This window comes from Gadus macrocephalus, chromosome 13, assembly GCF_031168955.1.
Source record: "Gadus macrocephalus chromosome 13, ASM3116895v1".
NCBI lineage: Eukaryota > Metazoa > Chordata > Actinopteri > Gadiformes > Gadidae > Gadus > Gadus macrocephalus.
The window spans coordinates 296,971-321,524 of NC_082394.1; the positions used below are offsets into that span (position 1 = coordinate 296,971).

Sequence of the window (24,554 nt, forward strand, 5' to 3'; positions counted from 1 at the left end):
TGCTGCAAAAAGATTGATTTATTGAGGACATTGTGCCAAAACATTCCTCAGTCGTCCACTGAAAAATAGACCATCCATGCCTTGGTCAAGTTCTGGACCATTCAACGAGGTCCAAGAAAATATATATAAAAAAATAATTACAGGTTAGACCATTAAAATAGGTTACAAAACCCATCAAAAAAGCTAGTAAGTTAAATCTGAACAGCTGTAGAAACACCGTCCAGAAGGCAAATACTCTGCCGGTGATCGGACGAGTTCTTATCAGACGCGCGATTGACCTCTGCAGAGCGAAGCACCCGTCAGAAACCATCACCAACGTTTATCGGCAACAAACCAAATCAGACTGAAGCTCTTCAACCCGCAGCCGAGGATGGAACCAACGCTGCAGGCGAGTGTCAGGGCGTTTAATGGCAGGTGTGAGGTGGTCCCCTGGTGGGGGGGTCTGCGCTGGGGGCCCTAGTGCGACTTGAGTTTGTCCCCCAGCAGCGTGAGGAGGAGGCCGTGGAGAAGGGCCCCGGCCAGGAGCAGCAGCGTGCTGCAGACCGGCCCCAGGGACACCAGCGCCCCCAGCAGGTAGAGCAGCATGAGGAGCAGCAGCGTGCGGTAGCTGGCCAGCGGCCGCAGGCTGAGGCCGGGGCGCCGGCCGCGCTCCAGCGTCCGCCGCGTCACTACGCTCTTGGCGAGCCGCGGGGAGGCCGGGCCCTCCAGGTAGTGGCGCCCCAGACGGCCCAGGAAGCCCGGCCTGGAGCACAGCGCCGCCATGTGACCGCCGAACTGCAGCGGGGGGGGGGTACGATCAATCAGCTGGAAGTTTAGCAATGGTAAACCTCGTTGTACCGTTAGCGAGCGCAACATTAGCACAACACCAAAGGTATATCACCTGAGCTGTGCTGGTCAGTGGAACGTACGGATCAACACTGCCGCCATCTTGGTAACCACCTGAATGCAGGCAGTCCGATGGGGTCCCCATCGGACTCTAAATCACCTTCTTAAGCGTCTTCGAGCGGGTTTGGTTTATGAGATACGTCACACATGTGTTCGTAGCAATGATGGTAAAAATAATAATAAAAAATACATCTATATAGATATTTTATTTTTTTTATAGATTTATGCTTCTTAATAAACACGCTTCTTCTGCGCTTAAAGAAACATGGCGATTTTGACTGGGCGACCTCTGACCTCTGCCCATCGGACCTTCATTCATTCATTCGTTGATGTTGTTAACCCGCGGCAAGATGGCGGCATTGTTGACGCATGCTTAGCAGCCGAATGCGATACGTAGTCTGCATACTTATCTACGACGCCATGTTAGCGAGCGCAACATTAGCACAAGGCGATCTGAGCGTGGGGCGGGAGCCTACCCTCTGGTTGAGGAGCGAGGACGCCCGGTAGAGCAGGCGGACCAGCGCCGCGTTCTCGTAGCTCCTGATGGGCTGCAGCTCGGGGTCCCCCTGGTACTGGATCTCAAAGCGCCGCAGCCCGTTGATGATCTACACACACACACACACACACACACACACACACTTTCTTTAGTGGGATGATATTCTAGTGGTTAGTTTGCCTGGTTGAACCCCAATGTCTTCCGTCTACTTTGAGGCGTCCTTCCTTTAGAATATATACTTTTACTCAGACTTTAAGAACTCAGAAATGCGGTACATCCAGTAAAACAAAAATAAAAGTGGAGCTCCCCACATCCCTACTGACCTGCAGCTCAAATGTGTAGACGTTTAAATATATTTAGTAATATGGTGATGCCTGCAACGCAGAACTGGCAGTTGGCATTCGAGTTGCACATCTGGACCAACATCTGCAATGTTGTCATCCAAAAAAGACTTACAGAAAATACAGATGTAATTAATTTAGGAGCGGGAAGGGGACAGGGAATCGTGCGCAAGGAAACCAGAATTCTAAATCCTTTTGTTTCAACGAAAAGATCCCAGATTCTGATGTGATTACAAACACCCTTTTCCTTGTCTTGTGGGTCCCATTGTGAAATGGTGTAACCACCCCTGCCCTCTCACTCTCCCCCCCACTCTCACTCCCCCCCCACTCTCACTCACTCCCCCCCCCCCACTCTCACTCCCCCCCCCACTCTCACTCTCCCCCCCCCCACTCTCACTCACTCTCCCCCCCCCCCACTCTCACTCACTCCCCCCCCCCCACTCACCCCACTCTCACTCCCCCCCCCCACTCTCACTCACTCCCCCCCCCCCTCTCACCCCACTCTCACTCCCCCCCCCACTCTCACCCCACTCACTCCCCCCCCCCCACTCTCACCCCCCCCCCCACTCACTCCCCCCCCCACTCTCACCCCACTCACTCCCCCCCCACTCTCACTCCCCCCCCCTCTCACTCTCCCCCCCCCTCTCACTCTCCCCCCCCACTCTCACTCTCTCCCCCCCCACTCTCACTCTCTCCCCCCCACTCTCACTCTCACCCCCCCACTCTCTCTCACTCACTCCCCCCCCCCACTCTCACTCCCCCCCCCCACTCTCACTCCCCCCCCCACTCTCACCCCACTCTCACTCCCCCCCCCCACTCTCACCCCCCCACTCTCTCTCACTCACTCCCCCCCCCCCACTCTCACTCCCCCCCCCCACTCTCACCCCCCCCCCCCCCCACTCTCACTCCCCCCCCCCACTCTCACCCCACTCTCACTCCCCCCCCCCACTCTCACCCCCCCCCCACTCACTCCCCCCCCCCCACTCACTCCCCCCCCACTCTCACTCCCCCCCCCCTCTCACTCTCCCCCCCCACTCTCACTCTCTCCCCCCCCACTCACTCTCTCCCCCCCACTCTCACTCTCACCCCCCCACTCTCACTCTCACCCCCCCACTCTCACTCTCACCCCCCCACTCCCACTCTCACTCCCCCCCCCCCACTCTCACTCCCCCCCCCCCACTCTCACTCTCCCCCCCCACTCTCACTCTCCTAGTCTCACAAAGCCAGACCAAACGACAGCAAGTAGAATGGTCTGGAACCACGCTATTTAGAGCCGTCTATCCGGGGGGAAACTGGGCGGGCCTGTTTTTATTTCTTTAAACCAATCACAATCGTCCAGGGCGGGGCTAAGCCCGGGAAGCAGCAGCGGTGTCCATGCAGCATAGTGCCGGGGGGATGGAACGTCTTCACGTTCAGAGGCTGTCAGAGAGATGGCTCAATCCCAACCGCACACGCCACAAAAAACGATTAAAGATGTATGTGAAGATCCTTTTATAGTTATATAAAAGGACACAATACTGTGTTTACAAGTCTCCGAGGTCTAATTGAACGTTACCCCTGCTAGCTCGCTGCACACAATAGGCCACGCTTGATATATAAAACGTTTGCCACAGCCTGTGGGAAAACAGGCAAGAACATCTTTCTTCCTCAGCAAATGCTGTAAGCAAATAACCAAACATGCTAGCTTTACAGCGCTGTCAAAGTCCTCTTCAAAGTCCCCATACTGCCTAGTGCCTAGTGCCTACTGCCTAGTGCCTACTGCCTACTGCCTACTGCCTACTGCCTACTGCGGGGGAGCACAATACGGGAAAGCCAGCAACAGGAAGGGGAGGAGCAGGGTGGAATCCCACGCTAGCGCTATAGACGCTGTCCATTTCAGCTCAGCCAGACTAACTCTCACTCTGCCCCCCTCATCCCCCCTGCTGACCTGCATGCGCCCCAGGTCGGTGAGGATGAGCCCGCCCTCCCCCTGGACGCAGTCCGGCAGCTGGTTGGAGCCGACGCTGTCCTGGGACAGACCCAGGGTGGAGATGATCTGACCCAGCTGCCCGGCATTCAGCTGGAGGGACACACACACACACACACACACACACACACACACACACACACACACACACACACACACACACACACACACACACACACACACACACACACACACACACACACACAGGTCAACACAAGGCTAGGTCCAGGGCTAACACTAACTAAGCTAAATGTCAACAGAATGTGGATAGTTCCAGTGCTACCATTAGAACAGATAAAAAGGGTAGACTACTTCATCATCATCATCCTCCTGATATGGGATGAGCTGAAGCTCCCTCCACCTGTTAGACACAAAGTAAGGCACCTTGAAGATCTGGCACAGGTTCTCCAGCGCCCGGTCCAGGAACTCGTGGGTCTTCTTGACGTTGTCCCCGGTCTCGTCCAGCTCCGAGCCGCCGTAGGTGTGGTTGGGGTCGGCCGCGCCCATCCCGAACCACGACAGGAAGGAGGTGTTGGCGGCCGCCTCCTGGGAGTGGTCCGAGATCCTCTTGGCCGTCTGGCGGGCCTGGGCAATCATCTGGATGAACCTGAGGACCTGAGGACCACACACAGTGTTAGACCCACACACAGTGTTAGACCCACACACAGTGTTAGACCCACACACAGTGTTAGACCCACACACAGTGTTAGACCCACACACAGTGTTAGACCCACACACAGTGTTAGACCCACACAGTGTTAGACCCACACAGTGTTAGACCCACACAGTGTTAGACCTACACAGTGTTAGACCCACACACAGTGTTAGACCCACACACAGTGTTAGACCCACACAGTGTTAGACCCACACACAGTGTTAGACCCACACACAGTGTTAGACCCACACACAGTGTTAGACCCACACAGTGTTAGACCCACACAGTGTTAGACCCACACAGTGTTAGACCCACACACAGTGTTAGACCCACACACAGTGTTAGACCCACACACAGTGTTAGACCCACACACAGTGTTAGACCCACACAGTGTTAGACCTACACACAGTGTTAGACCTACACACAGTGTTAGACCTACACAGTGTTAGACCTACACAGTGTTAGACCTACACACAGTGTTAGACCCACACACAGTGTTAGACCTACACACAGTGTTAGACCTACACACAGTGTTAGACCTACACAGTGTTAGACCTACACAGTGTTAGACCCACACACAGTGTTAGACCCACACACAGTGTTAGACCTACACAGTGTTAGACCTACACACAGTGTTAGACCCACACACAGTGTTAGACCTACACACAGTGTTAGACCTACACACAGTGTTAGACCTACACACAGTGTTAGACCCACACAGTGTTAGACCCACACAGTGTTAGACCTACACACAGTGTTAGACCTACACACAGTGTTAGACCCACACACAGTGTTAGACCTACAGTGTTAGACCCACACACAGTGTTAGACCTACAGTGTTAGACCCACACACAGTGTTAGACCTACAGTGTTAGACCCACACACAGTGTTAGACCTACACACAGTGTTAGACCCACACACAGTGTTAGACCTACACAGTGTTAGACCTACAGTGTTAGACCCACACAGTGTTAGACCCACACACAGTGTTAGACCCACACACAGTGTTAGACCTACACAGTGTTAGACCTACACAGTGTTAGACCCACACACAGTGTTAGACCCACACACAGTGTTAGACCCACACAGTGTTAGACCCACACACAGTGTTAGACCCACACAGTGTTAGACCCACACAGTGTTAGACCTACACAGTGTTAGACCCACACACAGTGTTAGACCCACACAGTGTTAGACCTACACAGTGTTAGACCTACACAGTGTTAGACCTACACAGTGTTAGACCTACACAGTGTTAGACCCACACACAGTGTTGGACCTACACAGTGTTGGACCTACACAGTGTTAGACCTACACACAGTTTTAGACCCACACACAGTTTTAGACCCACACACAGTGTTAGACCTACACAGTGTTAGACCTACACACAGTGTTAGACCCACACACAGTGTTAGACCCACACACAGTGTTAGACCTACACAGTGTTAGACCTACACAGTGTTAGACCCACACACAGTGTTAGACCTACACACAGTGTTAGACCTACACAGTGTTAGACCCACACACAGTGTTAGACCTACACAGTGTTAGACCTACACAGTGTTAGACCTACACAGTGTTAGACCTACACAGTGTTAGACCTACACAGTGTTAGACCTACACAGTGTTAGACCTACACAGTGTTAGACCTACACACAGTGTTAGACCTACACACAGTGTTAGACCCACACACAGTGTTAGACCCACACACAGTGTTAGACCTACACAGTGTTAGACCCACACACAGTGTTAGACCTACACAGTGTTAGACCCACACACAGTGTTAGACCTACACACAGTGTTAGACCCACACACAGTGTTAGACCTACACAGTGTTAGACCTACACAGTGTTAGACCTACACACAGTGTTAGACCCACACACAGTGTTAGACCCACACAGTGTTAGACCTACACACAGTGTTAGACCTACACAGTGTTAGACCTACACAGTGTTAGACCTACACAGTGTTAGACCTACACACAGTGTTAGACCCACACACAGTGTTAGACCCACACAGTGTTAGACCCACACACAGTGTTAGACCTACACAGTGTTAGACCTACACACAGTGTTAGACCTACACACAGTGTTAGACCTACACACAGTGTTAGACCTACACAGTGTTAGACCTACACAGTGTTAGACCCACACACAGTGTTAGACCTACACACAGTGTTAGACCTACACAGTGTTAGACCTACACACAGTGTTAGACCTACACAGTGTTAGACCTACACAGTGTTAGACCTACAGTGTTAGACCTACACACAGTGTTAGACCTACACACAGTGTTAGACCTACACAGTGTTAGACCTACACACAGTGTTAGACCCACACACAGTGTTAGACCTACACACAGTGTTAGACCCACACACAGTGTTAGACCCACACACAGTGTTAGACCTACACACAGTGTTAGACCTACACAGTGTTAGACCTACACAGTGTTAGACCTACACAGTGTTAGACCTACACACAGTGTTAGACCTACACACAGTGTTAGACCTACACACAGTGTTAGACCTACACAGTGTTAGACCTACACAGTGTTAGACCTACACACAGTGTTAGACCTACACACAGTGTTAGACCTACACAGTGTTAGACCTACACACAGTGTTAGACCTACACACAGTGTTAGTTAAGGTGCTGACTGACTGGCTTGTTTGTGGATAGACTACAGTCTCTGTATTACACTAAACAATTATTTATTACACACTAAATAATTAAAATATATGCACTAAATAAATAAGCAGATTTTCCCCTGGAACATGAACAGTGGATTCATGGTGGTCCCGGTGATACCATACCCCCCTCATACCCCCCTCATACCCCACTCACCGTGCCCCGCAGGTCGGGGCCGAACATCTGCTTGTACTGGCAGTCCTGGCCCTCCAGCGCGTACACGTGGCTCTTCACCCGGAACACGCAGTCTGGCACCGCCCGCTGCCGCGACGACAGGAAGCTGCCCCCCTGGGTGGGGGTGGTGACCCCGCGGGGCTGGCGGTGGTGGAGGACGTGCTCCGGCTCCAGGAACAGCTGCTCCCCTGGGGGGACAAACCACGCTCTACTGGTAAAGGGCCCCCACCACACCACGCTCTACTGGTAAAGGGCCCCCACCACACCACGCTCTACTGGTAAAGGGCCCCCACCACACCACGCTCTACTGGTAAAGGGCCCCCACCACACCACGCTCTACTGGTAAAGGGCCCCCACCACAGTACAGTGCTTAACGCAGCAGTTTAAAGAAGGGAACAAGCATTGGGATCAGAGATACGGCAACACAAAGTGTTAAACCAGAGGATAAACAGAGGAACCAGAATCAAGTGGTCATTAAATAACAATCAATGACCCCCCGGTCCAACACCGACTGGTGCTCAAAATACATTTCTAGACTCTCTACAAAGCCTCGTGGATCTCAACATCATCACATCTTTGCATTCATTCTGCTTGGTAGCCGAAAGTTAGGCAACTCAGCAGATAAAATGTGGGCGTTTGGCATCTAGTAAGATCTGAGGAAAGCATATTCATAGACTGCTCGGTGTGACTCCGACAGTAACCAAGGCGACACATGTAAACACCAGGAAGCTGCGTTGGTGGCCCTCACCCTTCTGGATCATGTCAGGGAGGTTCATCTGGGAGAAGACCTTGGCCACCCTGAACACCATGAGGGCGTTCTTGGCGTTGACCAGGTCGGTACGGATGGCCCGGTTCAGGAACCCCTGGAACAGCTTGGTGTACATGAGCAGGTTCTCCTCCACGAAGGAACCCCTGACACAGAACACAGAGAACCGAGAGAACAGGACACGTTAAGGACAGGTGCTGCAGGTCATGTGGTACCATTTATCCTTTATCTGACGTGGCTTCCAGCCGACTACAGATACACGTCCTCCAGGGCCAGCTAGGCGTTAGGGCATCTGTCTCAAGGACACCAACAGGCTGACGTTTGGGGTTTGATACCAGAACGTTTAGGTCGGGAGTCCAACCCCCGAGGCAAGAAACCATCCCAAACCCCCCAATGGGGACCATCAAGTGGGGGTCGATTCTAGTTCTGGAAGAATCCAGTCGGCATGGTTACTATAACCTGTTCTGACTGTTGATTCCAGCTCAATCAGGAGCCGGTCGTCATGGTTACTACGACGCTGGCTGACTGTTGATTCCAGCTCAATCAGGAGCCGGTCGTCATGGTTACTACGACGCTGGCTGACTGTTGATTCCAGCTCAATCAGGAGCCGGTCGTCATGGTTACTACAACGCTGGCTGACTGTTGATTCTAGCTCAATCAGGAGCCGGTCGTCATGGTTACTAGGACGCTGGCTGACTGTTGATTCCAGCTCAATCAGGAGCCGGTCGTCATGGTTACTACAACGCTGGCTGACTGTTGATTCCAGCTCAATCAGGAGCCGGTCGTCATGGTTACTACGACGCTGGCTGACTGTTGATTCCAGCTCAATCAGGAGCCGGTCGTCATGGTTACTACGACGCTGGCTGACTGTTGATTCCAGCTCAATCAGGAGCCGGTCGTCATGGTTACTACGACGCTGGCTGACTGTTGATTCCAGCTCAATCAGGAGCCGGTCGTCATGGTTACTAGGACGCTGGCTGACTGTTGATTCCAGCTCAATCAGGAGCCGGTCGTCATGGTTACTACAACGCTGGCTGACTGTTGATTCCAGCTCAATCAGGAGCCGGTCGTCATGGTTACTACAACGCTGGCTGACTGTTGATTCCAGCTCAATCAGGAGCCGGTCGTCATGGTTACTACGACGCTGGCTGACTGTTGATTCCAGCTCAATCAGGAGCCGGGCGACGGTTCCTCCTCACCAGCGGTCGGGTACGGTACGGCTCAGGTCGGGCTGGGGGGGGGCCTTCTCTCCCGTGTACCTCCAGGGCTGGATGTAGCTCAGCCAGGTCTCCAGCACCTGACACACGGACCGCACATTAACCACGCTGAGAGGTAAGGCAAGGACTATACGTCTTCATTAGGTCTTTGAACTAGTACAGAGCAAACCCACATGAGCACAGTCAGGGTTTAAACTGTACACCAAGATCAATGTCTAATATCCAATGAACCCTTTTCTAATTTAAACATTAAATAATAGTGACATATGGCCCAGTAGTATCAGTATGAAGGCCTGAGTACTGATGCAATGGTGAGTGTGGACCAGACGGGGGGGCTTACGGCTCTGAAGGACGCGTCCAGAGGCCAGTGACCGAAGCAGTGCTGCAGGAAGAGGTAGAGCTTCTGCTGGACGAAGCGCTGCACCACCACCCTGGAGGCAGAGGACCAGAGAGCTGCAGGCTCTGGAGGGGATGGATGGACATACTCGTGCCTGTGTACACGTTTGTGTGTGTGTGTACGTGCACACGTGTGCACGTGTGTGTGTTTACATGTGTGCACCTGTGTGCGTGGGTATGTGCGAGCGTACATGTGTGCGTGCTCGTACATGTGTGCGTGCGTGCGCACGTGTGTGTGCACGTGTTTGTGTGCGCGTGTACGTGTGTGCACGCGTGTTTGTGTGCGCGTGTTTGTGTGCGCGTGTACGTGCGTGCACGTGTGTACGTGTGTGTGCGCGTGTGCGTGTGCGACAGAGGGACGACGGCGCCCACCTCTTGAACTCCTCCAGGGGGCTGGCGTGGGCGGGCGGCGAGGGGGCCGAGGGGGCGGCCGTCAGCTGCCCCGGCCGCAGGCTGCAGGAGAAGGCGTGGAGGTGCTTCACCAGCAGCCGCACCACCATCACGTGCTCCTCCGTGGGGCTGAAGGGCTCCTGGGAGGAAGGCGGGTTACACGGGGCGAAAAGGGGATCGGCCAATCAGCAGCAAGCTTGTGTGAATCGGCAAATGGCAACGCTGCACAGTAGTTAATTAAGACTCAGCCAACCAGCCCCCGGATAACCATCGTTCACGCATCGCATTCAGAGCCCAGAGCCCCCCGCCAGAGGCCTGAGGAACCTCACTATGGAGAATCTTAATACTTTTTACATATTTATGAAAGACACTAAAATAGGTTAACATTTTAATTTATGATATATATTTTTATGATTATATATTTTGCATAGATTTTATTTATAAAATGTATATAATACGCCTCAATCAAAATCTAGCCTCAATCAAAATCTAGAGTCAAAAGTTTCCTGGCCTCAATTTTCTTATGAATGTTTTTTTAGCATATGAAAATCAAATGCCATCATAAATAATTGACATTTCTCAATGACTTGTGTTATTATTGTTCTGCTGCGTTTGACTGCGGTGCAGTAGTGTGTGTGTGTGTGTGTGTGTGTGTGTGTGTGTGTGTGTGTGTGTGTGTGTGTGTGTGTGTGGACCTCGATTCTCTCTGATCTGCTGGTGGAAGCCAGACTAGAGAGAATGAAGCAAGGCACCAAGACCCCTTCCTGCTTCACCATCTAAATCACATAACTAAACCACGCCCCAGGCCAGCTAAACCACGCCCCAGGCCAGCTAAACCACGCCCCAGGCCAGCTAAACCACGCCCCAGGCCAGCTAAACCACGCCCCGTTTCTCCCTGCATACCAGCCACATAATGCAGGGGAGAGTGTAAGCACTCGTACTGTTCCCTTGTGTTTATGTAAGTGGAAAACACTTACATATACACAAACACAAACACACAAAGACACACGACTTACAAACAAGAGAAGAAAAAGCTGCAAAGCACTGCAGGCGTTGAGCGACATGCTTAAAGGATTGTATGAGCACAGCAGCACCACAGGCCAAGCAGTGCAGGTGGGCTCGGAGACCGGTCCCACCCAGGTGGGCCTGGCCATCAAGGATACTTCTCTAGGATACGTCGGGACCCGGACCAATCAATGGCCTTCGAGCATGAATTAATCGGGCAGACTTTGAACAATGAAGTGATTAGTGGATGTTGTTGTTCTTTATGTATTCATTAGTAACTCTCATAGTCTGTATGGAATAAGGTTGAATTTGCACCTCATTAGCTTCGTCATGAAGAGGAAGCGCTTCGTCATAACTAAAGAGAAGTATTCTAGACAGGAACCCTACATGTGCTCTTAGACCAACCCGGCACGCTTCCACCAATCGGCAATCACTATTTAGGAGGCTGTCGTCACCATGGCAACGCCCTGCCAACCACATTACGGCTGGGCAACAGAAGAGTGGCCTGATTGGAAGCCAGAGGAAGGCTTGTGGCGCGGACCCGTGAGCCTGGACCTCCATGACAGGACGGTCCGGGCCGACGCCGGCGCCGACCAGCGGCCTGTCTCACCGGCCGGCCATCTTGGTTGTCGCCCGTAGCAGGGGGACAGACGGGATTCACCTGAGGTGGCCGTCAGGTGATCGGTTGGTGTAAGAGCACCTTGCATCCCGCGACCTGGGTTGGACCCCCCGAGGTGTGGGGGGGGGGGGCTGAGTGTAGAGGTAACAGTACTTGGTAGGTGTGCAGGGTCCCAGAGCCTGACGGGGGGGGAGGTTGACACGGCATGCTGGACATACAGAGCCGATACTGCAGCAGCGCCAGCTGCACCCCCAGACAGCACCAGGTGGAGGAGGAGGAGGAGGAGGAGGACACGTGGACGAAGAGGACCAACAGGGATACAAGGTGAAGGAACACGTGAGAACAGTGGAAAAGAAGGACAGGGACAAATAAAAAGGAGAAGGGTTGAGGAGGTCGTTTGGAAGGAGGAAATGAGGATCAGAGGGACAAAAGGAGAGACAATGTGTAAACAGAAATACTGACCGTTGGAACACACTGTACGAGTGGGCTGAGGGGGAGGGTCACCTGGGAGGAGTCACTTCAGTCCTCCATCCCCTACATCACCTAGCAACCTACCTGAACTCCACCTCATGTTCAACACAAGTCAACAGACCCCAACCAGACTACGGGGTCACCTAGGCACTAGGGCTCAATGATTTAGGGAAATAATCTAGTTGCGATTATTTTGACCAATATTGCGATTTAATGTGCGATTTTTATTAAGTTCCTTATGTTGTGTATTATTCACTAAAAAATAAATAAACCATTCTTTAGTATGACCAACACAACATTGGAAGCAGTCAACATAAAACTACTTTCTTTTAGGCCAGGCCGATGTGTTGAGATTAATTGATATTATAAACTTCTTTGTTTAACCATTAAATTGTAAAATAAAAATAAATTAATCATACTGATTTCCAGTTAGTTACAGTAACGAATCCCTACCGGACTACGTGGTCACCTAGCAACCTACCACTACTGCACTCGCAGAACAATTCACAATAAAAACCTAACAAACCTGCTGGCTCCAGTCTATTGGGTCAATCCCATTTGACTCACATTAGATAACTAACAAGGATTCTTTCAGACATGAATGGGGAACAGCAGGGTGCTGAAATAGTTATGTGTCACCTCAAAGTGCCAGTAGGGGGCGCTGTATTGCTGGAGTTAATCCCAGCACTGTCGTAAAGGGGAGAGGACGTTCTCACACAGCCAACCACGCAACATCCAGTCACGGGCCAACGGACAGATCGGTTACACACATCACAGGACTCATTGTTACGGTACACAAAAACACTACAGTAGACGACATGCAAATACACACGGAGCAGGACATGCCAGCATAGAGCCCCCGCGGTCAGACCCCCGTCCTGTCGTACAGGGGTCAGACCCCCGCGGTCAGACCCCTGTACGACAGGACGGGGGGAGCCGGGTCAAGCAGAACTAGGTCTAGTGCTTGGGTGGGTGCAGGATCAAGGCATTTCATTGCTACCTCTCGGTAAATGTTTGTTGGAGCAGGGGAGAAGATGCAAGTAAATGTTTATTCCTTATTGCCCGCGTACTAGTCTGGACAAGGCCTTCCTGCCCTTGTCACAGCAGTCCTACAATGAGAGTGGCTCTATGCTGCTCATGCCCAACGTCAGGGAGGGGGTTATACAATGGAGAGGCATGGAAGAAGGACAGATAGGAGAGAGAAGAGCCAGACAGGAGAGTTAGAGACAGATAGAGGGACAGATAGGTGAGAGAAGAGCCAGACAGGAGAGTTAGAGACAGATAGAGGGACAGATAGGAGAGAAGAGCCAGACAGGAGAGTTAGAGACAGATAGAGGGACAAATAGGAGAGAGAAGAGCCAGACAGGAGAGTTAGAGACAGATAGATGGACAGATAGGAGAGAGAAGAGCCAGACAGGAGAGTTAGAGACAGATAGAGGGACAGATAGGAGAGAGAAGAGCCAGACAGGAGAGTTAGAGACAGATAGGAGAGAGAAGCGCCAGACAGGAGAGTTAGAGACAGATAGGAGAGAGAAGAGCCAGACAGGAGAGTTAGAGACAGATAAGAGAGAGAAGAGCCAGACAGGAGAGTTAGAGACAGATAGAGGGACAGATAGGTGACATGGAGACAGATGGAGAGAGAGACAGAGAGAGGGATGGAGGGAGATGGAGACGTACATGGTGACAGCCTTGCAGCATGCTCACAGTAGGAGAAGAGAGGTGAGGAGGGGAAACAGCAGGACTACTACGTAGAGAGGTGAAGCTGTGGGGAGTCCGCATCGCACAGGTCCCACTGATAACAAATACCCAGCAGCAGAAACACAACACATTATCATGTTGCCTTGACAAAAGTCTAACACAGGGCTAGTGTGGTTTGGTCACACTAGAGCCTCGTGTTGAATTAATAAGGGAAATGTCTCCCTGTTTTGGGTTACTACAATAGCATGAGGCCAAACTCTACAACGATAGCAACCCAACATTAGATGATCAAACTAAAGGCTGGTTTGTGATTGGTTAATGGTGGAGTGATGTCATAACAAGACCTTAAGGGCTTATTATGGTTCAACGTTCACGCAACGCAATTACCAAGCATACGCGTCGACGCAGTCGTGAACCTTTATGGTTCTGCGTAGGGTTTTAGTAAGCGGACCAATCACAGCCCTCGATGCTGCGTCGCCTCGACGGAAGGTTAACATTTTTGGGAGGCGCACGTCAGGGTCCGCAAGGACGTAAGGGGTCTGTGACCCCCTTGCTTTGCGTGAACGTGGGACAATAATCAGCCTTTTACCATCACACGGTGGATTCCTGTTAGTTTGGCTTGACAGAGTGAGTCGGCACGGCTTTGGGGATTTCAGCATGGTCGAAAATAATCCCTGAGTTCTTACCAAACCCATGGCCTTTGGTGTTAATCTGAAGAGAATTACAATTTAAAACTATAGCCAGCTGTAGAGTGGATGCCACACCCAGGTCATGATTAAAGGAGAACCATCAAGCCTGGCTATTTCAGAGAGTAAACGCCCGCTGTGAACTATTCCGATCTACGGTCGGTTTGTTTCTGCAAAAGAATCCAGGAAAGCTTGGAGAAATGACGCAAATGGTCAAACTTTTTACTACTATTCTTATTTCATTAAGCTTGATGGTTGTCCTATCAACCAGATCTCATTCGTAAAGTGACAAGGTTCCCTCAGGTAAGTCATCCTTCCTAGAGTCCAATCCTAGCACCTACCCTAATATCCCCAGCATCTCCTCTTTGCATCAATTTGTGCATGTGCACGTGTGTGTGTGTGTGTGTGTGTGTGTGTGTGTGTGTGTGTGTGTGTGTGTGTGTGTGTGTGTGTGTGTGTGTGTGTGTGTGTGTGTGTGTGTGTGTGTGTGTGTGTGTGTGTGTGTGTGTGTGTGTGTGTGTGTGTGAGAGACCAGGTGCAGTTGTAGCCAGGGCGCAGTAGAGGAGAGGAAGTGTGCCCGCAAGAGAGAGTGTATGGGTGAGGGGGGGCGAGAGGGGGGGAGAGAGAGTGAGAGAGAGAGGGGGAGAGGGTGGAGGTGTGCCATGCAGCCTACCTTCACCTGGGGGGACTGCAGCTTCTGGTACATCTCCAGAGAGTATTGGTGGAGCCACACCTCCACAAACATCTGGGGCCCAGAGAACAGAAAGAAGTAAAGAACAACCTTTACTTGTTGAAATGTCCCAAGAATTATAAGACAACAAACCATACTTTGTCTATACTCTTTAGAAAAATAATAATAATAATCTGGAGTTAGGATAATAAAAAAAAAAAGAACTTGTTGGTCTGTTCCTGATTAGACCAGACTTACTTTGTAACACCAATTCTCTTTTCTCTCTAAAGTCCAATTGATAACGTTGTGTGTTTCAAAGTGTCCCTGTAACGTGTTTGACTAGCAGGCCTTGAGGCAGGCCTTGAGGCAGGCCTTGGGGAAGGCCCTGTGGCCGGCCTTGGGGAAGGCATTGGGGCAGGCCTTGGGGCAGGCCTTGGGGAAGGCCTTGGGGAAGGCCTTGGGGCAGGCCTTGGGGCAGGCCTTGGGGAAGGCCTTGGGGAAGGCCTTGAGGCAGGCCTTGGGGAAGGCCTTGAGGCAGGCCTTGAGGCAGGCCTTGAGGCAGGCCTTGAGGCAGGCCTTGGGGAAGGCCTTGAGGCAGGCCTTGAGGAAGGCCCTGTGGCAGGCCTTGAGGAAGGCCCTGTGGCAGGCCTTGAGGCAGGCCTTGAGGAAGGCCTTGAGGAAGGCCCTGTGGCCGGGGTCTGACCTGCAGCAGCGTCTCTGATCTCCAGATCTCCTGGGCCGCCGGGTCCGCCGTGGCCGAGGGCTGGTGGAAGATGTGGTGCTTCAGGAGGCTGGGGCTGTGCACGCCGTAGCCCGCAAACGCCACGCTCTGGGGCCTGGGAGCACAGCACAGCGGGTCACCCGGAGCTCTTACTGGAGATCAGCCACAGGGATGAGCTGTGGGGCTCGCTACCCTCTGGTGGATGGGTTAGTCTTCATTTGTTTGTTATTGGTTTATTAGACTGTCGTCCTGTCTATCATTGAGTCTGTATGTTATTGGTTTATTAGACCGTCGTCCTGTCTATCATTGAGTCTGTATGTTATTGGTTTATTAGACCGTCGTCCTGTCTATCATTGAGTCTGTAGGTTATTGGTTTATTAGACCGTCGTCCTGTGTATCATTGAGTCTGTATGTTATTGGTTTATTAGACCGTCGTCCTGTCTATCATTGAGTCTGTATGTTATTGGTTTATTAGACCGTCGTCCTGTCTATCATTGAGTCTGTATGTTATTGGTTTATTAGACCGTCGTCCTGTCTATCATTGAGTCTGTATGTTATTGGTTTATTAGACCGTCGTCCTGTCTATCATTGAGTCTGTATGTTATTGGTTTATTAGACCGTCGTCCTGTCTATCATTGAGTCTGTATGTTATTGGTTTATTAGACCGTCGTCCTGTCCATCATTGAGTCTGTATGTTATTGGTTTATTAGACCGTCGTCCTGTCTATCATTGAGTCTGTAGGTTATTGGTCTATTAGACCGTCGTCCTGTCTATCATTGAGTCTGTAGGTTATTGGTTTATTAGACCGTCGTCCTGTCTATCATTGAGTCTGTATGTTATTGGTTTATTAGACCGTCGTCCTGTGTATCATTGAGTCTGTATGTTATTGGTTTATTAGACCGTCGTCCTGTCTATCATTGAGTCTGTATGTTATTGGTTTATTAGACCGTCGTCCTGTCTATCATTGAGTCTGTATGTTATTGGTTTATTAGACTGTCGTCCTGTCCATCATTGAGTCTGTATGTTATTGGTTTATTAGACTGTCGTCCTGTCTATCATTGAGTCTGTATGTTATTGGTTTATTAGACCGTCGTCCTGTCCATCATTGAGTCTGTATGTGTAGGGCTTTGAGTATGTGCAGTTTGTGCTTAGATGATTTCAAGCACATATAAGCACAAGTGCAAGACAAATTCCCCTTGGGGCAATAAAGGGTTACCCATCTATCTACCCCAATGGACCAGGTCCACAAAATAAACAACTATTTTATATTGATTGTTTACACTGAAATGGTGATAAAAACAAGTTCACATACACCTGATTTATAGTGCCACACTTGCTCTCTACCTATGGAACCAACCTCATGCATTGAAACCTAACCGATCTACAGGTATTATTCATTTACTTGTGCGTGTTATTTTAGGTTGATGACAACCCCTAAAAAAGGACACAAAACTTGAAGATATTCAAAAGAACAGTTCATCTCCATCACACACACACTTTTTGGTTGTCATCATTGTCTGGTTTGTTGCCAAAAGCTTAGGCTTGATCTTGATTGGTTGGGAGCAGCCATGATGTTCAGAGGTGGTGGCCCATACCTTGGAGACGGAGTGGTTACAGATCCCCTGGAGTCGGAGAAGGGAGAGGGCGGGACTACCCCCACTGTAGGCAGGAAGTACTTCAGGTAGGTGTCCACCAGCATGAAGTAGGCAGAGTCCGTACAGCTCCCCTGCTGGCCTGGAGGAATGCACTGAGAACACACAGGTACACGGTTCACCGGTCAGATCACACTGAGTGGATCACAGGTACACGGTTCACCGGTCAGATCACACTGAGTGGATCACAGGTACACGGTTCACCGGTCAGATCACACTGCATTCACACAGTGGATCACAGAGGGAGGAACTATTGGGAGATGGTGAACTACCACAGCACTGATGGAAATTAAAGAATAAACATGGAATATTCAACGTGTATACAACGTCAATATTTTAACCTTCTAACTCAATGAAGAAGACATGTTGTACCTTTACTGTGAGGAGACTGTGGGCGAAGTTGAACATGTAGTATTCAAACGGATCTGCAGAAGGTTAAGGAAATCAACTCGAACATACAACACTATATTTAACAATTAGTTCTCCCGCCAATTGGCATTGAGCATCGTCATGGATACGGTTAAAATGCATAGTTAAAATGCAAAGCCATAGAGCTGTTCATGTAATCCAGGCACCACTAGCTCTACATGGATTCAGAGCCAGGGAGGAGGAGGGGGGGCTTTTACTTTGAAGGATACTTAGTGGAAGCAGACCGGACCTGGCAAACTGCAGCTTGTTATGGAACAGAGGGCAGTCTGGGAGGACGCCTTCCTGGATGGACACCTTCACCGGGCCCTGCAACAAACAACCAGGCCTTCAAACACACAACGAGTTCTACAACAGGGTCCCAGGGGCCACTCGATCAGAGTCGACAATTCCATAATTTCAAAATAAAAGTCCTAGCATGTTCCAACGCAGCAAAGTTTATGTCAGAGTAAGCAAATGTTTCATGTCGACTTCATAAACCCAAGTGAAACAATGAGGAGGCAGTGGATACAAGAATAGTGACGCTGGAAATATGAACACACAACGGAAGGAGGTGATTCATAAAAGAGAACTATAGTTCTTTCTCTTACAGGCAGATGACTGACAGAGACTTCATACTTGTACTCTTCCGCCTGAAGTTTGTACACAAGCTTCATCATCGGACCACTGTGGAGAAAAACCCAAAGAGTCAATATGGAATATTACAGTCATCACAAAGACTCAACTTCCCAGAAGCCCTTGTTTAGAACAAATATCCCAGAGTGTTTGAAAACCTAATATGTTTGCACCGCAAGGTCAACATTTCTACAGCTGCTGGTTTCCCAATCAAACAGCTAACATTGGAAGGCTAGCCGTCGAGTCATTCTATTGAGTGACTCGACTGGTAACTTTCATCGTTACAGTCTCAAATCGACTAAAGAGATTGGCTGACAGGAAACCAAAAGGCCTACATAGCTTCAACAAGAGGCTATGTCGTGTTCCAGGCTGAAGGCTAGGCCTTTATGTGGCGTCGGTGGCCCTGGACTGACCTGGGGTCCAGGAAGTCCAGCACTAGGTTGTATCCGTTGCCCCGGGAGGGAATGGAACGCAGGTTCCACCCGGCGAGGATCCCGTCCAGGCTGCCAAACACACTCTCCACCAGCCAGGGGAAGACAGCATGCAGCTCCTGGACACACACACACACCATCGTATCAACACACAAACATGATAATGTACACAACACACACACTACACTACATCAAACCCTTACTTTTACTCTAATTATATCATCTGTATTTATGTGCAATAGTAATATGCACACTTTGCAAGCAGCATCTACAGAATTGTGAGATACTTGGGTTGAAACTAATGCATGAACAACAAATCAAGATGCAGCAGTCCTGTCCCCATCAGAAATCAACCAGAACCCCAAAATACCTACTAGCAATAATTGTACCAATGCAAAACAACAGCAGAGCCGGCACAATGAACTACACCTGGGGATGAACGCAGGAGAAACCACCATCCTACCCCAGTTACATTAACCGTCTTTAGGGATCGACCGATACCGATTTTTAAGGGCCGATACGATACCGATATTTTTTCATCAGCCTTAGCCGATACGCCGATACCGATTTTCTTGAGCCAATTTTTTTTAAAGGAACATTTATTGAACTTCAATATAAAAAACAATATTTAACAAATATTAAAAACAGGTGAGTTAGAACAAGTAAAAAAAAAAAAAATGCGAAAATCAGCCGCGTATCGGCCGATACCGATACACGTAAAAAACGCGAATATTGGCCGATAATATCGGCCGACCGATATATCGGTCGATCCCTAGTCTTTAGTCAGCGGGCACAGAATGCTTATTGAATTCCGTCTCTGGGTGGACGTAATGCAGCGACAGTGTCTATGTTGACAGGATCTATGTTAATCTCATGCCCAACCTCTGTGTGGGCGACAGCAGTGCGACAGCTGCTTTACTGTTGTTCAGAACCTGGCTCGGTCTGAACTGACATCACACTTTTATCCAGTTATAAACATGGTATTAAGGAACAGGTAGAAGGTAGACTGCATATATGGAGGTTCAAACCCAGAACCTTTCATCCATAGTCAAACACCCTGACTAGGGCTGCAACTAACGATTATTTTAATAATCGATTAATCTGTCGATTATTTTTTCGATTAATCGATGAATCGGATAGAAAAAAATAATATTTATTTTTGGAATTGCCGCATCTTTATTCAAAAACGGAACATTACTTCAAATTCACAGTGCAGACTGAAGTGTAAAAACACCAGGTTATTGCTGCAACGTCCCGGAACTATTAAAAGTAATATTAAATAATAAAAAGATTAAAAAAACATAACTGGGATAACACAAAAAAAAACATACAATGTATGATATACTTTTATATGTATATAAGGGAGGTCCATGGTTAACCGGTCAAACCTATTGATACCATTTTCGAGGCTCCTTGAAATAGAACTTGTAATATTGCTTTAATTGCTGATAAGATGATGATAGTTCAAGATAGGACATTAAACAGGTCATAATTCTATCTTTACTATCTATTTTATATTAGTATAATATTATCTATTTTAACAAGTTTTCCCCAAAATCTCAATTTCTTTTTTTTTTTCTGCTGCATTTGAACGCATCAATCATATTACTGAGCCGACCTGAACACATCACATTTGACACTGTTTGTGACCATTGGTTAGTTGTTTTTTTTAAGCTAACTAGCTCTATATCCTGCCGATTTTTAACATGGATTGCATTACTATTTTTAACTGACGGGACTTTCTACACCGTCCGGTTGTGTGATTACTACCGCTGCTTTGAATGACTGTTGATGCACGCGGTGCCGACTCCGAGCCCGTCTGCACAATGTCTGCAGCAGCAGCAGCTGACAGTTTTCGGTTGGACTAGACGGATACTGAGTTGAAGGAGTTTTTTTAACCCAAAGACAGTGAAGGTACAACACTTTTATGTAGGCCTACAGTCCAGTTTTAAGATATGACCAAAATACAAGCTGTGGTCGCTCACACTAAAGCTCGCTGTGGGCGTGCATGAACCGTGAACCAACCTGTCGGCGGCTGGCTGTAAACAGTGCTGCGCCTATGAGTAACTTATTAATCGCGCGACACAACGAATCGATGACCAAATTCGTTGCCAACGCATTTAGTAATCGATTTTTATCGATTTTATCGATTCGTTGTTGCAGCCCTAACCCTGACCATAATACTATCCATCCAACTCCTCTTTAACTCACGGTCTGTGTCTAAACAAACGATTTCTAATAAAACTTTTAAGATAACTTCCACAACAACTGCTACTTTGCAAAATGACTTTGCAAAAAAATACAAAAATAACCCAATAAATTGATTAGAAAAATCTAAGAGTGGTGTATTAGGATGGACATTTTTTATGCAACAGGGGAATGCAAACCTTTAAACAACACAAAGGTTACATTCCAGCGAGAGTAAGGAGACAGTGAGAGCCAGTCACTGTCTGCTGACTCAGAGAGCAGCAGCTGTTCAGACTACAGGGGCTCCGGCCTTAAAGGGGCCGTTATCCCCCGCCTGACCCGCCCCAGGGAGCAACAATCCCGGGGAGAACATACCGCCTGCTCGGCATGGATGCAGACCTGTTCCCCGAAGACACTCAACCTAGATAACAATAACATGACCATATACGGAGTGGAGGAAAGCCTTTAGAGCGCTGCTACGAGTCTAACCAGGACAGAGGTTCTGAATGACATCGTGGGTTGATGGTACCTTGGCGGGGTAGTCATTGATGACTTTCACCAAGTCCTGGCATCGCTGTAGTAGGGGCTTGGTGGTGGAGTCTGATTTCAGGTTGGCCTGGGGACCGAAGCAGATGAATAAATCAATACAAGGTGAGGACACACAGGAGTACAGACATTACATAGACCAATGTTTGATATTTAAATTAATTCAAAGCCTACAATATTATGGCCCTCCATGTACACTAACTGTTACACTGATTTACACAACCTTGGCTCTCATATGACCATTGCAGAGAGCACAACAAATCAACAGATTAAATGCTAACACTAAAGTAAATGACAAAGCAACTTTTTCAGTACCAAACATCTGATACATGACATCGTAATGTCAAGAGCAAGACAATCAATACAAGCATTGAAGCTGGTCCACCTCAAGGTAAAATGTATACACCAGCAGGTGGTATGGGTGGGACCCATTTATATCCGTGAGCTAACCCGAACCCAGTGCAGGACTCACCAGTAGGAAGCTGGGTTGCTGCAGGTTGGGAGCAGCCATGGCGGAGCCGGGACTCGACCCGTGGGACACACGATCCGCTGGGACACCGCCTGCTACAGAAGCACTCACTGCTTACCCACACACCGCCACCCAGCAGACACTAACTAGGTCGTGCGACGCAGCCGGCACGCCTTTGGACTCTGCGAGGGTGAGCTGGTAAGGGATCTATAAATATGAGAATGCCTTAGCTGGGTTCGAGTACGTTGGGGATTCAACCGCACGAGGCAAAGCTCAATGAAAAGTCCTCAGACGGTGTACTGCCAAGTTAGGCTACCTATCCAAATGTGCTACTTTGTGGTTCTGCGCAGACGCATGCCTGCATATTGACCAGTGTAGTAGTACACATACTGTTCCCCTGAAATCTTCAAAAAAGACGTTATAATACAGCATCAAAATATGCTAACAATGTACATGGAGTGAGTAGTGGTGTACAATAACGTCATTCTGCAGTGGGAGCATCGTTTGACAGATTTACAGATGCAATACGCTACCAAACACATAGGGTAGCATGTGTTGATCGGGTAGCGGATCGATGTAGTGACAAGGGAGCAGACAGCCGGCAGAACACTGTATACAACTACCCTATCGAAAAGTGCTACCTTATGTGTTTGGTAGCGTATTGGATCTGCAGACCAACATCTTCTGTCAAACGATGCTCCCACTACACTCAATAGTGTCTGCATGATCACGCGCAGAACCACTAGGTAGCACATTTTGATACGTAGCATAAGGTAGCGTAACTTGGCAGAACATAAACACCCATATGCGCGAACCATGCGCACTGAACGAGAGTGCGCCTAGCTCGTCCGCTAGCAACTCTGCTGTCAAGAACAAAACTTCACAATATGCTGTTCTGTTCTGCGTTGTGTACCTTGTTTCCAGTCCAACGCTGTCTTTCGTGGCTCAGGTGTAAGGTGTGGGTACCTGGCGTGGCGCGCAGACCTCAGGTATCTTCAGCTTTCAGTTCCGATCAAGCGCGCGCTTCCATCCGACTCCTCTCGAGCTCAGAGAGCAAGCGAGGACGTCACTTCCGGAGCAGGACTCTCAGAGGCAAACGCTCGCCGGCTGGTGTCCGCCAGGACACAGCGCCCTCGTTCGGTCAGAATGTGTATTTATTTTCTGTTGTATTACATTAAAATTGATTTATTATATTAAATGAGGTTTTATCGTTTTATACCATATTATATTATATTATATTATATTATATTATATTATATTATATTATATTATATTATATTAGACTGGTTAGCCTACTTATTTCGTACCAAAAGTACAATTCAATTGTAATAGCGGTACACATCAAATAAAATATAGGCTATTATCTATTGCTCAATATAAAAAAGTTAAACAAAGTTGAATTAAAATAATTGTGATACATATTTGACTCATAGAGTATTATTGTAAGTGGTGGAAGTATTCATTCTTTCGATATAGTTGGTAGTAGCATAAAAATAGTATAAGTCTATAGAAGTCATCAAGGAACTCGTGCAGTTTAATTAATCGTCTTTCCGGGCGTCCGGGTGTCCAGGCCGGGCTAGCGGCGGGCGTGGGAACGCGTACTCGGCCACATTGGCCAGTCCCGTGACCACGCAGCAGCTGAGCGCGCTGCGGTACACGGCCATGTCGCGCACGGTGCTCCAAGCCTCCGTCGTGTCGTCGTAGCGCTCGGCGTGGCAGGTCGTAGACGGGCGGCCGTTGTAGCCCCCCGCCACATACAGCCGCCCCTCCAGCACCTCCACGCCGAAGTTACTCCGTGCGTTGAGCATGGAGGGCACCGCGCGCCACGCGCTGTTCTCCGGACTGTACGCCTCCACGCTCCGCAGGCGGGCCGCACCGTTGAAGCCGCCCAGCTGGAGGGAGGGAGACGATAGCGTCAAGCAGACAGACAGACAGACAGACAGACAGACAGACAGACAGACAGACAGACAGACAGACAGACAGACAGACAGACAGACAGACAGACAGACAGACAGACAGACAGACAGACAGACAGACAGACAGACAGACAGACAGACAGACAGACAGACAGACAGACAGACAGACAGACAGACAGACAGACAGACAGACAGACAGACAGACAGACAGACAGACAGACAGACAGACAGACAGACAGACAGACAGACAGACAGACAGACAGACAGACAGACAGACAGACAGACAGACAGACAGACAGACAGACAGACAGACAGACAGACAGACAGACAGACAGACAGACAGACAGACAGACAGACAGACAGACAGACAGACAGACAGACAGACAGACAGACAGATGCACACACACAATTCCAGAATGAACTTAAACCGTAGAAGAAATTGAAATATTTAGGCCAATACCTATTTGCA

General features: G+C 49.3%; 1 protein-coding gene across 8 annotated transcripts; it reads right to left on the reverse strand.

Moving 5' to 3' along the window:
• Positions 1–23,243, reverse strand: smpd4 (sphingomyelin phosphodiesterase 4). 8 transcript variants are annotated; one of them, XR_009528624.1, is made up of 21 exons: positions 23,083–23,243; positions 22,173–22,264; positions 21,684–21,770; positions 18,950–19,086; positions 18,512–18,587; positions 18,134–18,230; positions 17,868–17,920; positions 17,439–17,590; positions 15,826–15,958; positions 15,126–15,197; positions 11,751–11,840; positions 9,956–10,113; positions 9,528–9,618; positions 9,170–9,267; positions 7,953–8,116; positions 7,187–7,392; positions 4,073–4,303; positions 3,650–3,781; positions 1,362–1,490; positions 881–997; positions 638–774 (listed from the first exon to the last, which is right to left on the reverse strand). XR_009528624.1 is itself a non-coding variant. In XM_060068731.1 (20 exons), the coding sequence occupies exons 2-20, from the start codon at positions 22,209–22,211 to the stop codon at positions 457–459; spliced, it is 2,457 nt and encodes an 818-aa protein (XP_059924714.1). In that variant the 5' UTR covers positions 22,212–22,264; positions 23,083–23,243; the 3' UTR covers positions 327–456. The 8 variants fall into 8 exon arrangements, 7 of the variants coding, with proteins under 7 accessions (XP_059924715.1, XP_059924716.1, XP_059924714.1 ...); XM_060068731.1 differs by lacking the exon at positions 881–997 and having other exon boundaries at positions 327–774; positions 15,132–15,197; XM_060068728.1 differs by lacking the exon at positions 881–997 and having other exon boundaries at positions 327–774.
• Positions 23,244–24,554: the final 1,311 nt, after the last annotated feature.